Source organism: Lampetra fluviatilis, chromosome 70 (assembly GCF_964198595.1).
Source record: "Lampetra fluviatilis chromosome 70, kcLamFluv1.1, whole genome shotgun sequence".
Taxonomy (NCBI): Eukaryota; Metazoa; Chordata; class Hyperoartia; order Petromyzontiformes; family Petromyzontidae; genus Lampetra; species Lampetra fluviatilis.
Window position 1 is genome coordinate 754211 of NC_136344.1, and position 16486 is coordinate 770696.

The 16486-nt window shown below is 51.2% G+C and overlaps 1 protein-coding gene across 1 annotated transcript in view; it reads left to right on the forward strand.

Annotated features, from left to right (window-relative positions):
* LOC144952821 (uncharacterized) overlaps nt 1-16486 on the forward strand; it is a 41264-nt gene that overhangs the window by 1651 nt on the left and 23127 nt on the right. Inside the window, exons 2-11 of the mRNA XM_078883289.1 lie at nt 2138-2159; nt 4639-4785; nt 7211-7369; nt 8871-9029; nt 10353-10520; nt 10940-10981; nt 11998-12156; nt 12565-12606; nt 13617-13775; nt 16082-16261. Coding sequence (XP_078739415.1) covers nt 2138-2159; nt 4639-4785; nt 7211-7369; nt 8871-9029; nt 10353-10520; nt 10940-10981; nt 11998-12156; nt 12565-12606; nt 13617-13775; nt 16082-16261 — 1237 coding nt within the window. The remainder of the gene's footprint in view (nt 1-2137; nt 2160-4638; nt 4786-7210; nt 7370-8870; nt 9030-10352; nt 10521-10939; nt 10982-11997; nt 12157-12564; nt 12607-13616; nt 13776-16081; nt 16262-16486) is intronic.

Here is a 16486-nt window from a genome sequence, read left to right on the forward strand (position 1 = left end):
AGTCTCGGTGATTGACACCTGAACCCTATGGGAGGGAGCCTTAGTCTGGCTCTGTGGGTCTCGGTGATTGACACTGAACCCTATGGGAGGGGAGCCTTAGTCTGGCTCTGTGAGTCTCCGGTGATTGACACTGAACCCTACAGGAGGGAGCCTTAGTCTGGCTCTGTGAGTCTCGGTGATTGACACTGAACCCTATGGAGGGGAGCCTTAGTCTGGCTCTGTTGGGTCTCGCGTGATTGACACCGAACCCTACAGGAGGGAGCCTTAGTCTGGCTCTGTGAGTCCTGAGGTGATTGACACTGAACCCAAATGGGACGTGAGCCTTAGTCTGGCTCTGGTGAGTCTCGGTGATTGACACTGATACATGACCGACCTACGGAAGAGAGCCTTAGTCTGGCTCTGTGAGTCTCTCGGTGATTGTACACTGAACCCTATGGGGGTGTGAGCCTTAGTCTGGCTCTGTGAGTCTCGGTGATTGACACTGAACCCTACGGGAGTGAGCCTTAGTCTGGCTCTGTGTGAGTCTCGGTGATTGGACACTGAACCCTATGGGGGTTGAGCCTTAGTCCTGGCTCTGTGAGTCTCGGTGATTGACACTGAACCACGTTTGGTGTTTGTGGGGCACACTTTAAACGTCGACATGTAGGGGGTCATACCCTTTCAACTGGGTACAAAACTGACACCTTTATACACAAGGCATCATGTTTGCATTAACACAACACAAGCAGTCAAAATGCAAACAAAAAGAAACAACTCTGATAATGATGTTTCTTTTTTGTTTGCATTTTGACTGCTTGTGCTGTGGTTAATGCAAACATGATGCCTTGTATATTTTTATTTTACTTTTATTAATTTTTATTTAACTTTTATTAATTTACATTTTTTTACCTACGTGACTTTACCGAAAAAAAACCTAAGAATATTGTATATAGGTGTCAGTTTTGTACCAGTTGAAAGGGTAAAAACCTATCACTATATTTTGCCACTGGTAAAGGAGATGTCTCATACTGTGTGGGGGGTCTTCAATCAACAATCTCGGATTTTCAGATGTCTATCCCATGTTGTTTGTGTTACTAAAAACGACCTGGGCAACGCAATTTGTAGCTTTCTACCCTGTAGGGATGGATCTTAAATAGGTTGTTGTTGTTGTGAGACATACACAAGATGAAGGAGGTCTTCATTTATACGGATAGATGGAAGATAGATGTTCACTCCTTCCTGTTGTTTGTCTTTAATAGCTGCCTGGGTAACACACAATTAAAGCTTCTTTTCGGTAAAGTCACGTAGAAGGGAAATAATAAAATAATAAATAAAAACAAAATAAACTAATAAAAATAAAACAAAATAAAATTATTAAAATAAAACATAATAAAATAATTCTCACCGACGTTTCGGCCACAACGCAAGCAGCCGTCCTCAGGTGAAGAACAGGTCTGTCGGGGAGACAGCGTCTGACAGCGTCTGAATGTCTCCCCGACAGACCTGTTCTCCACCTGAGGACGGCTGCTTGCGTTGTGGCCGAAACGTCGTGAGAATTGTATTTTATTATGTTTTATTTTGATTAGTTTATTATTTCCCTTCTACGTGACTTTACCGAAAGAACCAAGACGATGAATCCCTGCAGTCACGAAAGAAGCTTTACATCGAAATTTTACAATTACAGCTTTCTACCCTGTAGAGAAGTATCCGAGCGAAGGGGTGCGAGACATATGGGGCCGTCCATATATGACGTCACGCACGTAGGGGGGGGGGGGGGTCAGACATTTGTGACGATGTGTGACGAGGGGGGGGGGGTTTGAGAAATGTGACGTCACATAAAAATGCGAAACTTAAAATAAATATAGAATCGTTATAACAACACTCCTACAACATCAGAGTGCAGCGCCACATTAAATACGCACTACAATGACAATAGTTTAAAGGGATTTGAAGCATGTTTTATTTTCAAAATGTAAATATGGTTTGGGGGGGGGGGGTCAAAAATCGTCCCAAATCGCGTGACGTCATTTATGGACGGCCCCTTACACAGATGAAGGTCTCTATGTTAATAGGTTTTGTTGACATTTGACGATACCGATGATGTTTCGAGTTCATCTCCCATCCTGTGCTCATTCTTTGCTTTGTTTACATTTTACAGGGAATAGACAAGGCAAATAACGGTGAGAGTTTTACTCCTGATACAGACTACTCACACACAGAGACCCACAGACTACTCACACAGTAGAGACCCACAGACTACTCACACACAGAGACCCACAGACTACTCACACAGCAGAGACCCACAGACTACTCACACACAGAGACCCACAGACTACTCACACAGTAGAGACCCACAGACTACTCACACACAGAGACCCACAGACTACTCACACAGCAGAGACCCACAGACTACTCACACACAGAGACCCACAGACTACTCACACACAGAGACCCACAGACTACTCACACAGTAGAGACCCACAGACTACTCACACACAGAGACCCACAGACTACTCACACACAGAGACCCACAGACTACTCACACACAGAGACCCACAGACTACTCACACACAGAGACCCACAGACTACTCACACACAGAGACCCACAGACTACTCACACAGTAGAGACCCACAGACTACTCACACACAGAGACCCACAGACTACTCACACAGTAGAGACCCACAGACTACTCACACAGTAGAGACCCACAGACTACTCACACAGCAGAGACCCACAGACTACTCACACAGTAGAGACCCACAGACTACTCACACAGTAGAGACCCACAGACTACTCACACAGCAGAGACCCACAGACTACTCACACAGCAGAGACCCACAGACTACTCACACAGTAGAGACCCACAGACTACTCACACAGTAGAAACCCACAGACTACTCACACAGTAGAGACCCACAGACTACTCACCCACAGAGACCCACAGACTACTCACACAGTAGAGACCCACAGACTACTCACCCACAGAGACCCACAGACTACTCACACAGTAGAGACCCACAGACTACTCACACACAGAGACCCACAGACTACTCACACAGTAGAGACCCACAGACTACTCACACAGTAGAGACCCACAGACTACTCACACAGTAGAGACCCACAGACTACTCACACAGTAGAGACCCACAGACTACTCACACACAGAGACCCACAGACTACTCACACAGTAGAGACCCACAGACTACTCACACAGCAGAGACCCACAGACTACTCACACAGCAGAGACCCACAGACTACTCACACACAGAGACCCACAGACTACTCACACAGTAGAGACCCACAGACTACTCACCCACAGAGACCCACAGACTACTCACACAGTAGAGACCCACAGACTACTCACACACAGAGACCCACAGACTACTCACACAGCAGAGACCCACAGACTACTCACACACAGAAACCCACAGACTACTCACACAGTAGAGACCCACAGACTACTCACACAGCAGAGACCCACAGACTACTCACACAGTAGAGACCCACAGACTACTCACACAGCAGAGACCCACAGACTACTCACACAGCAGAGACCCACAGACTACTCACACAGCAGAGACCCACAGACTACTCACACACAGAGACCCACAGACTACTCACACAGCAGAGACCCACAGACTACTCACACAGCAGAGACCCACAGACTACTCACACAGCAGAGACCCACAGACTACTCACACAGTAGAGACCCACAGACTAATCGCACAGAGACCCACAGACTACTCACACAGTAGAGACCCACAGACTACTCACACACAGAGACCCACAGACTACTCACACAGTTGAGACCCACAGACTAATCGCACAGAGACCCACAGACTACTCACACAGTAGAGACCCACAGACTACTCACCCACAGAGACCCACAGACTACTCACACAGTAGAGACCCACAGACTACTCACCCACAGAGACCCACAGACTACTCACCCACAGAGACCCACAGACTACTCACACAGAGACCCACAGACTACTCACACAGTAGAGACCCACAGACTACTCACACAGCAGAGACCCACAGACTACTCACACAGTAGAGACCCACAGACTACTCACACAGTAGAGACCCACAAACTACTCACCCACAGAGACCCACAGACTACTCACACACAGAGACCCACAGACTACTCACACAGAGACCCACAGACTACTCACACAGTAGAGACCCACAGACTACTCACACAGTAGAGACCCACAGACTACTCACACAGCAGAGACCCACAGACTACTCACACAGTAGAGACCCACAGACTACTCACACAATAGAGACCCACAGACTACTCACACAGAGATGCACAGACTACTCACACAGAGACCGATAGACTCATCAGACAAAGACCCACGTACTCATCACACAGAGACCCATAGACTCACCACACAGAGACCCATAGACTCATCACACAAATACCCATAAACTCACCACACAGCAGAGAACCATAGACTCATCACACAGCAGAGACCCATAGACTCACCACACAGAGACCCATAGACTCATCACACAGAGACCCATAGACTCATCACACAGCAGAGACCCATAGACTCACCACACAGAGACCCACAGACTCATCACAGAGACCTGCTAACATCTCTACCTTCTCTAACATCTCTACCGTCTCCTGCAACGTTTGACCCACCCAGTATTCTGCCAGGACAAGGCTGATGGGCTGTACCCAGACACCTCAGACTCCCACAGCTTCTACCACTGCTCCAATTCGCTGACGTACCACAAGCAATGTCCAGCCAACCTGGTGTTCAACCCGGCCAAAAACAGATGTGACTGGGACGGTACGTATCGCACATTCACCCCACCAACTCACTCGCCCACTCACTCATTCACCCACTCACTCACTCACCCACTCACTCATTCACCCACTCACTCACTCATTCACCCACTCATTCACCCACTCACTCACTCATTCACTCACCCACTCACTCATTCACCCACTCACTCATTCACCCACTCACGCATTCACCCACTCACTCATTCACCCACTCACTCATTCACCCACTCACTCACTCACCCACTCACTCATTCACCCACTCATTCACCCACTCACTCACTCATTCACCCACCCACTCACTCATTCACCCACTCACTCATTCACCCACTCACGCATTCACCCACTCACTCATTCACCCACTCACTCATTCACCCACTCACTCACCCACTCACTCATTCACCCACTCACTCATTCACCCACTCACTAATTCACCCACTCACTCATTCACTCACTCACTCACCCACTCACTCATTCATCTCCTCACTTGTACACCTACTCAACAACAACAACAACCACCTGCACAAGCATCGTGGTGGCGGTGACGAGATATTGCCGCTCGACTGATTTGGAGTGAGACCTCTGCTGTCACACCAGAGCCGGTCATGAGCACACTGCCCAGGTGTGGGAAACTCTCCACTCTCTCCTCAACTGCCCCATCATCAATTGGGAGTTGTGGGGGTGGAGTGTCCGATGGTACAAAATACCCAGGCAGGTGCTTAGTTTTGGTGGGGCTGATGGTAAGTCCCCACCTCTTTGCGGCAAGCTCCAGGTTCAGCTGCAGCAGCTCCAACTCCTCCTCTGAGTGAGCAGCAATTACCAGAACATCGGCATACGTACCATGGTTGAGCAATAGGGAGCCATCCCTTGACCGCATTCGGGCATTGATCAGGCTCCCATTGTATGTGTACCAAATGAAAATTCTTCTGGTACAGCCATTGAAGGTTTCACGAACCACGTGGTCGAAATAGATGTTAAATAATGTGAGAGCCAGAGGACATCCCTGTCGCACCCCAAGGTGAACAGGGATTGGCTCTGACTCCTAGCCACGTAGATTTACCCGGGCCCGCTCACCATCATCAAGGTCCTTAATGATCGTGAGCAATGAGTCAGGGACACCGAAAGCACGAAGAACAACCCAGAGCTCAGGCCTACTGATGGTATCATAGGCCTTTACCAGGTCAAAAAAGCAGAGATGTAGGTCTTGTTGGAATTCCCTACACCTCTGCTGTTGCAGACGGACTGAAAATATGGCATCTGTGCAGAACCGCCTTTTCCTGAAACCGCATTGGGGCTCCGCAAGCCTCTCCTCAGCGTGCCTGGCAAGGCGGTGTTGAATAATCCTTGCCAGGACCTTTCCCGGCACACTGAGGAGTGAAATTCCCTTGTAGTTGTTACAGTCTGTGCGGTCCCCCTTCTTAAAGAGGGGGACCACCAGGGCATCCTTCCAATCCTGCGGAACCCGTCCAGTGGTCCAGACTGTTGTTATGATGTCATATAGGGCAGTCTGTGCACAAACGCCACCCTCCCTCAGAATTTCGCTTGGGAGATCATTTCTGCCCGGTGCCTATCCCAGTCTCAAACTCTGGATCGCCTTCAGTACTTCCTCAACTGATGGCACCTCAGCCAGCCACTCACAGGGGGTGACTTCTTCCAATATTTGAAGCACCACAGCCTCAGCAGGGTCATCCCCACTTTGTCCCACCATGTTTTCCAGGCTGAAGGATTTCCCCTCCTCAAGGACCTCACAAAAATGCTCAGCAAATCCGCAATCGGTGTGGCACTGCAAGTTACTTTTTGTTTTGGTAGTTAATTGAAGGTGGATGGGTTACCAGCCCCTCGCACTTGTCCAGAGCCCCCATTTAGCTGCTGTGGTGGTCACAGATGCCATGAGGGGAAAAGCCAATCGGAATTGGCCCTCACCCCCTCAGCACTGTCCACGACAGCGTTGCCCGTCCGGCACCACGAGGAGGTAGGGGGTTGTTTTACACAGACTCATCACACAGAGACCCACAGACTCATCACACAGAGACCCACAGACTCATCACAATAAGACCCACAGACTCATCACTCAGAGACCCAGAGACTCATCACACAGAGACCCACAGACTCATAACACAGAGACCCACAGACTCATCACACAGAGACCCACAGACTCATCACACAGAGACCCACAGACTCATCACACAGAGACCCGTAGACTCATCATACAGAGACCCACAGACTCATCACACAGAGACCCACAGACTCATCACACAGAGACCCACAGACTCATCACACAGAGACCCGTAGACTCATCACACAGAGACCCACAGACTCATCACACAGAGACCCACAGACTCATCACACAGAGACCCGTAGACTCATCACACAGAGACCCGAAGACTCATCACACAGAGACCCGCTAACAGCTCCACCTTTGTCTCCCGCAGTGGTGAACTCAGCATTCTGCCAGGACAAGGCTGATGGGCTGTACCCAGACCCCTTAGACTCCCACAGCTTCTTCCAATGCTCCAATTCCCTGACGTACCACAAGCAATGCCCAGCCAACCTGGTGTTCAACCCGGCCATCAGCGTGTGCGACTGGCCCGGTACGTATGGCACATTCACCCCATCCACTCACTCACCCATTCACTCATTCACCTACCCACTCGCACGCTCATTCACCCACCCACAGACAACTCACACTGAGACCCATAGACTCACATAGGGACCCAATGACTCATCACCCAGAGACGCATATACCACTCATTTGAGACCCATAGACTCATTACACAGAGATCCATAGACTACTTGTCTCGGCCTCGCTGTGCGCTGCGTTGCACCGCTAGCTGAGTAGTTAACCTCGCGTTCAATAAACCCTCGGAGCCAGGATGAACGTCCAACTCCAAACGTCATTTATTGAGTTTAACGAGGTAAAACCGGTGAGAAAACACAGATACAGCATCTGTTATAACCCGGAAACACCAACACAATGAATGAATACCACAGCATCATAACATTGTCTTAGATAACATATTTCTAAACAATAGATCCTGGAGAGGGCAGGCACCTACATTACCACTGAATAACTATACAAGAGCATAAGCTGCTGTGTTACATAAAGGCACATCGTGTATTCATCACACTGCACCCCAAATGAACAGTATTACACATAACACTAAACTGTGGATGAGATATTTCGTCATCCTTGCTCTCAGGATCGCAATAAAGTTACTTGGGTACAAGTTTGACTCGACTTATTCAATTACAAGTGACATTCACAATAAGGAAAGTTGCAGGCTTCGTTGTTAACTAGGCCTCGTATTTATCTTAACAATTTAACGGCATTATAACGGCATTTACATCCTTATAACGGTCATTCTAACATTATAACAGCATTGCCAATATTATAAGAACATACACGAACTTACAGACAATGCTTCTTAAGCTCCCAAGATGGACAATTGTGGCTGGCTTCACTGGGACGCGATGTGTGCCGCCATCTTGAATTCTGTGTGCCGCCATCTTGAATTATGTGTGCCGCCATCTTGAATTATGTGCAAAATGGCCGACGCCCGCGTGGTTAAGCGGGAATCTTAATTCGCAACTTCCTGGTCACGTGACCAAAACCAGCATCAAAAACAGGAAATTCCTGTGTACATACGCCTTTCCCCCCCATCTGCCGTGAGGCAAAACTCCTGCCATGAGGCAGAACACTACTCATTTGAAACCCATAGACTCATCACACAGAGATCCATAGACTACTCATTTGAGACCCATAGACTCATAACACAGAGATCCATAGACTACTCATTTGAGACCCATAGACTCATCACACAGAGACCCATAGACTACTCATTTGAGACTCATTACATAGAGACCCATATACTACTCATTTGAGACCCACAGACTCATCACACAGACACCCACAGACTCATCACACAGAGACCCACAGACTCATCGCACATAGACCAAAAGACTACTCATTTGAGACCCACGTTCTCATCACACAGAGACTCGTAGACTCATCACACAGAGACCCGAAGACTCATCACACAGAGACCCGCGTACACAGAGACCCGCTAACAGCTCCACCTTTGTCTCCTGCAGTGGTGAACTCGGCTTTTTGCCAGGACAAGGCGGATGGGATGTACGCAGACCCCTCAGACTCACACAGCTTCTACCACTGCTCCAATTGCCTGACGTACCACAAGCAATGTCCAGCCAACCTGGTGTTCAACCCGGCCAAAAACATATGCGACTGGGACGGTACGTATTGCACATTCACGCCATCCACTCAATCACTCATTCACCCATTCACCCACTCACCCAACCATTCACGCAAACACACACACATTCAGTCACCAATTCACCTCGCCACCCGTTCACTAACCCACCCACTCACTCATTTGCCCACTCAGTCATTCACCCACCCACCCATTCACTCACTAATGCGCTCATTCACCCACTCGTTCACCCACCCATAGACTACTCACACAACAGAGACCCACAGACGACTCACACACTGAGTCTGTGTCTGTGTTGTGTGTGCAGTTCCACACGACGACGCAACAACGACCACCCAGGCAACCACCAAGCCACGTAAGCCCTCAACTCGTGTCGTCTCGTGTCGTCTCGTGTCAACTCCACCACCCCCACACTCCCCTCCATCTCCATCACACGCCTTGACGATGGTGTCGTGGCCTCTGTAGAAGCTGGGAGGGTGATGGTGGTGATGGTGGTGATGGGGGTGGTGGTGATGGGGGTTGTGATAGTGGTGGTGATGGAGGTGATGGTGGTGGTGATAGTGGTGGTGATGGTGGTGATGGGGGTGGTGATGATGATCATCGCCACCAACGATAACAGCCATTCGCCACTAGGTGGCGGTGACGTCACCACGACGCTTGTGCCAGGCCATGTGTACCTTGAGGCCACGTGAAGTGTCGAACGCCCGCTGGCAGGAGGTCAGAGCCGGTCCACCGGACCTCCTGAATACCACAGAGATCCAGGCGGTACCAGTCCAGCTCCCGACAGAGGAGTGGCAGCCTCTCCTCCTCAGTGAGCGCTCGAGAATTCCACGTGGCCATCCGTGGTGGCTTTTTTGTTGTTTCTGGAGGAGCCCCGAGGGGGAAGATTCAATCTCCTGGCTCCGCCAAATGGGGTTTGGCCAGGAAACGTCATAGACGCCTGTCCCCCCGGGGTCTCCGGCACAAGCTTGATAAGTACATTTTTCGGTCGTAGCTTAGTGGTAGTTAATTGAAGGTGGAGGGGTTACCAACCCCTCGCACCTGTCCAGAGCCCCCATTTAGCCGCTGTGGTGGTCACAGATGCCATGAGGGGAAAGGCCAATCGGAATTGGCCCTCCCCCCCTCAGCACTGTCCACGACAACGTTGCCAGTTCGGAACCACGAGGAGGTAGGGGATTGTTTTACGCAGACTCATCACACAGAGACCCACACACTCATCACAATAAGACCCATAGACTCATCACTCAGAGACCCACAGACTCATCACAATAAGACCCATAGACTCATCACTCAGAGACCCACGTACACAGAGACCCGCTAACAGCTCCACCTTTGTCTCCTGCAGTGGTGAACTCGGTATTCTGCCAGGACAAGGCTGATGGGCTGTACCCAGACCCCTTAGACTCCCACAGCTTCTACCACTGCTCCAATTCCCTGACGTACCACAAGCAATGCCCAGCCAACCTGGTGTTCAACCCGGCCATCAGCGTGTGCGACTGGCCCGGTACGTATGGCACATTCACCCCATCTACTCACTCATTCACTTATTCACCCACACATTCATTCATTCATTCACCCACTCATTAATTCACCCACCCATTAATTTGCCTACCCTATCGCACGCTCATTCACCCACTCGTTCACCCACCCATAGACTACTCACACAGTAGAGATCCATAGACTACTCGCACTAAGACTGATAAACTTCTCAAACAGTAGAGACCCACAGACTACTCACACAGTAGAGACCCACAGACTACTCACACAGCAGAGACCCACAGACTACTCACACAGTAGAGACCCACAGACTACTCACACAGTAGAGACCCACAGACTACTCACACAGCAGAGACCCACAGACTATTCACACAGTAGAGACCCATAAACTACTCACACACTGAGTCTGTGTCTGTGTCGTTTGTGCCGTTGCAGGCAACGTCGCAGCAGCCACCACCCAGGCAACCACCAAGTCAGGTAAGCCCTCAACTCGTGACGTCACCCCCCCCACACTCCCCTCCATCTCCATTGCACGCCTTGACGAGGGTGTCGTGGCCTCTGTAGAAGCTGGGAGGTTGATGGTGGTGATGGTGGTGATGGGGGTGGTGGTGGTGGTGATAGTGGTGGTGGTGATGGTGGTGATGGGGGTGGTGATGGTGGTGATAGTGGTGGTGATGGGGGTTGTGATAGTCGTGGTGATGGAGGTGATGGTGGTTATGATAGTGGTGGTGATGGTGGTGATGATGATCATCGCCACCAACGATAACCGCCAATCATCACTAGGTGGCGGTGACGTCACCACGAAGCTTGTGCTAGGCCATGTGCACCTTGAGGCCACATGAAGTGTCGAACGCCCGCTGACAGGAGGTGAGAGCCGGTCCACCGGACCTCCTGAATACCACAGAGATCCAGGCGGTACCGGTCCAGCTCCCGACAGAGGAGTGGCATCCTCTACTCCGCAATGAGCATTCGAAAATTCCACGTGGCCATCCGTAGTGGCTTTTTATTGTTTCTGGAGGAGCCCCGAGGGTAAAGATTCAATCTCCTGTCTACGCCAAATGGGGTTTGGCCAGGAGACGTCATAGATGCCTGTCCCCCCGGGGTCTCCGCACAAGCTTGATAAGTACATTTTTCGGTCGTAGATTAGTGGTAGTTAATTGAAGGTGGAGGGGTTATCAGCCCCTCGCACCTGTCCAGAGCCCCCATTTAGCCGCTGTGGTGGTCACAGATGCCATGAGGGGAAAGGCCAATCGGAATTGGCCCTCCCCCCCTCAGCACTGTCCACGACAGCGTTGCCAGTTCGGAACCACGAGGAGGTAGGCGGTTGTTTTACGCAGACTCATCACACAGAGACCCACACACTCATCACAATAAGACCCATAGACTCATCACTCAGAGACCCACAGACTCATCACAATAAGACCCATAGACTCATCACTCAGAGACCCACGTACACAGAGACCTGCTAACAGCTCCACCTTTGTCTCCTGCAGTGGTGAACTCGGTATTCTGCCAGGACAAGGCTGATGGGCTGTACCCAGACCCCTTAGACTCCCACAGCTTCTACCACTGCTCCAATTCCCTGACGTACCACAAGCAATGCCCAGCCAACCTGGTGTTCAACCCGGCCATCAGCGTGTGCGACTGGCCCGGTACGTATGGCACATTCACCCCATCCACTCACTCATTCACTTATTCACCCACACATTCATTCATTCATTCACCCACTCATTAATTCACCCACCCATTAATTTGCCTACCCTATCGCACGCTCATTCACCCATTCATTAACTCACTAATTCGCTCATTCACCCACTCGTTCACCCACCCATAGACTACTCACACAGTAGAGATCCATAGACTACTCGCACTAAGACTGATAAACTTCTCAAACAGTAGAGACCCACAGACTACTCACACAGTAGAGACACACAGACTACTCACACAGCAGAGACCCACAGACTACTCACACAGTAGAGACCCACAGACTACTCACACAGTAGAGACCCATAAACTACTCACACACTGAGTCTGTGTCTGTGTCGTTTGTGCCGTTGCAGGCAACGTCGCTGCAGCCACCACCCAGGCAACCACCAAGTCAGGTAAGCCCTCAACTCGTGACGTCACCCCCCCCCACACTCCCCTCCATCTCCATTGCACGCCTTGACGAGGGTGTCGTGGCCTCTGTAGAAGCTGGGAGGTTGATGGTGGTGATGGTGGTGATGGTGGTGATGGGGGTGGTGGTGATGGTGGTGGTGATGGTGGTGATGGTGGTGATGGGGGTGGTGATAGTGGTGGTGGTGATGGTGGTGATGGGGGTGGTGATGGTGGTGATAGTGGTGGTGATGGGGGTTGTGATAGTGGTGGTGATGGAGGTGATGGTGGTTGTGATAGTGGTGGTGATGGTGGTGATGATGATCATCGCCACCAACGATAACCGCCAATCATCACTAGGTGGCGGTGACGTCACCACGAAGCTTGTGCCAGGCCATGTGCACCTTGAGGCCACATGAAGTGTCGAACGCCCGCTGACAGGAGGTGAGAGCCGGTCCACCGGACCTCCTGAATACCACAGAGATCCAGGCGGTACCGGTCCAGCTCCCGACAGAGGAGTGGCATCCTCTACTCCGCAATGAGCATTCATTCCACGTGGCCATCCGTAGTGGCTTTTTATTGTTTCTGGAGGAGCCCCGAGGGTAAAGATTCAATCTCCTGTCTCCGCCAAATGGGGTTTGGCCAGGAGACGTCATAGACGCCTGTCCCCCCGGGGTCTCCGGCACAAGCTTGATAAGTACATTTTTCGGTCGTAGATTAGTGGTAGTTAATTGAAGGTGGAGGGGTTACCAGCCCCTCGCACCTGTCCAGAGCCCCCATTTAGCCGCTGTGGTGGTCACATATGCCATGAGGGGAAAGGCCAATCGGAATTGGCCCTCCCCCCCTCAGCACTGTACACGACAGCGTTGCCCGTCCGGCACCACGAGGTAGGTGGTGGTTTTACGTAGACTCATCACACAGAGACCCACAGACTCATCACAATAAGACCCATAGACTCATCACTCAGAGACCCACGTACACAGAGACCCGCTAACAGCTCCACCTTTGTCTCTTGCAGTGGTGAACTCGGTATTCTGCCAGGACAAGGCTGATGGGCTGTACCCAGACCCCTTAGACTCCCACAGCTTCTACCACTGCTCCAATTCCCTGACGTACCACAAGCAATGCCCAGCCAACCTGGTGTTCAACCCGGCCATCAGCGTGTGCGACTGGCCCGGTACGTATGGCACATTCACCCCATCCACTCACTCACTCATTCACTCTTCACGCATTCACTTATTCACCCACACATTCATTCATTCATTCACCCAATCATTCATTCATTCACCCACTCATTAATTCACCCACCCATTAATTTGCCTACCCTATCGCACGCTCATTCACCCATTCATTAACTCACTAATTCGCTCATTCACCCACTCGTTCACCCACCCATAGACTTCTCAAACAGTTGAGACCCACAGACTACTCACACAGTAGAGACCCACAGACCACTCACACAGCAGAGACCCACAGACTACTCACACAGTAGAGACCCACAGACTACTCGCACAGTAGAGACCCACAGACTACTCACACAGTAGAGACCCACAGACTCATCACACAGCAGAGACCCACAGACTACTCACACAGTAGAGACCCACAGACTACTCACACAGTAGAGACCCACAGACTACTCAAACAGTAGAGACCCACAGACTACTCAAACAGTAGAGACCCACAGACTACTCACACAGTAGAGACCCACAGACTACTCACACAGTAGAGACCCACAGACTACTCAAACAGCAGAGACCCACAGACTACTCACACAGTAGTGACCCACAGACTACTCACACAGTAGAGACCCACAGACTACTCACACAGTAGAGACCCACAGACTACTCAAACAGCAGAGACCCACAGACTACTCAAACAGTAGAGACCCACAGACTACTCACACAGTAGAGACTCACAGACTACTCACACAGTAGAGACCCACAGACTACTCACACAGTAGAGACCCACAGACTACTCACACAGTAGAGACCCACAAACTACTCAAACAGCAGAGACCCACAGACTACTCACACAGTAGTGACCCACAGACTACTCACACAGTAGAGACCCACAGACTACTCACACAGTAGAGACCCACAGACTACTCAAACAGCAGAGACCCACAGACTACTCAAACAGTAGAGACCCACAGACTACTCACACAGTAGAGACCCACAGACTACTCACACAGTAGAGACCCACAGACTACTCACACAGTAGAGACCCACAGACTACTCACACAGTCGAGACCCACAGACTACTCACACACTGAGTCTGTGTCTGTGTCGTTTGTGCCGTTGCAGGCAACGTCGCACCAGCGACCACCCAGGCAACCACCAAGTCAGGTAAGCCCTCAACACGTGACGTCACGTGACGTCACCACCACCCCCCCCACACTCCCCTCCATCTCCATTGCACGCCTTGACGATGGTGTCGTGGCCTCTGTAGAAGCTGGGAGGGTGATGGTGGTGATGGTGGTGATGGGGGTGGTGGTGATGGTGGAGATGGTGGTGATGGTGGTGATAGTGGTGGTGATGGAGGTGATGGTGGTGATGGAGGTGATGGTGGTGATGGGGGTGGTGATAGTGGTGGTGGTGATGGTGGTGATGGGGGTGGTGATAGTGGTGGTGGTGATGGTGGTGATGGGGGTGGTGATAGTGGTGGTGATGGAGGTGATAGTGGTGATGGTTGTGATGGGGGTGGTGATGGTGGTGATAGTGGTGGTGATGGTGGTGATGGGGGTGGTGATAGTGGTGGTGATGGAGGTGATGGTGGTGATGGTGGTGATGGGGGTGGTGATGATGATCATCGCCACCAACGATAACCGCCATTCGCCACTAGGTGGCGGTGACGTCACCACGACGCTTGTGCCAGGCCATGTGCACCTTGAGGCCACGTGAAGTGTCGAACGCCCGCTGGCAGGAGGTCAGAGCCGGTCCACCGGACCTCCTGAATACCACAGAGATCCAGGCGGTACCGGTCCAGCTCCCGACAGAGGAGTGGCAGCCTCTCCTCCGCAGTGAGCGCTCCAAAATTCCACGTGGCCATCCGTAGTTGCCTTTTTGTTGTTTCTGTAGGAGCCCCGAGGGTAAAGATTCAATCTCCTGGCTCGGCCAAATGGGGTTTGGCCAGGAGACGTCATAGACGCCTGTCCCCCCGGGGTATCCGGCACAAGCTTGATAAGTACATTTTTCGGTCGTAGTTTAGTGGTAGTTAATTGAAGGTGGAGGGGTTACCAGCCCCTCGCACCTGTCCAGAGCCCCCATTTAGCCGCTGTGGTGGTCACAGATGCCATGAGGGGAAAGGCCAATCGGAATTGGCCCTCCCCCCCTCAGCACTGTACACGACAGCGTTGCCCGTCCGGCACCACGAGGTAGGTGGTGGTTTTACGTAGACTCATCACACAGAGACCCACAGACTCATCACAATAAGACCCATAGACTCATCATTCAGAGACCCACGTACACAGAGACCCGCTAACAGCTCCACCTTTGTCTCTTGCAGTGGTGAACTCGGTATTCTGCCAGGACAAGGCTGATGGGCTGTACCCAGACCCCTTAGACTCCCACAGCTTCTACCACTGCTCCAATTCCCTGACGTACCACAAGCAATGCCCAGCCAACCTGGTGTTCAACCCGGCCATCAGCGTGTGCGACTGGCCCGGTACGTATGGCACATTCACCCCATCCACTCACTCACCCATTCACTCATTCACCCCCCCGATTCATTCATTCACCCACCCATTAATTTGCCTACCCACTCGCACGCTCATTCACCCATTCATTAACTCACTAATTCGCTCATTCACCCACTCGTTCACCCACCCATAGACTACTCACACAGTAGAGATCCATAGACTACTCGCACTAAGACCGATAGACTTCTCAA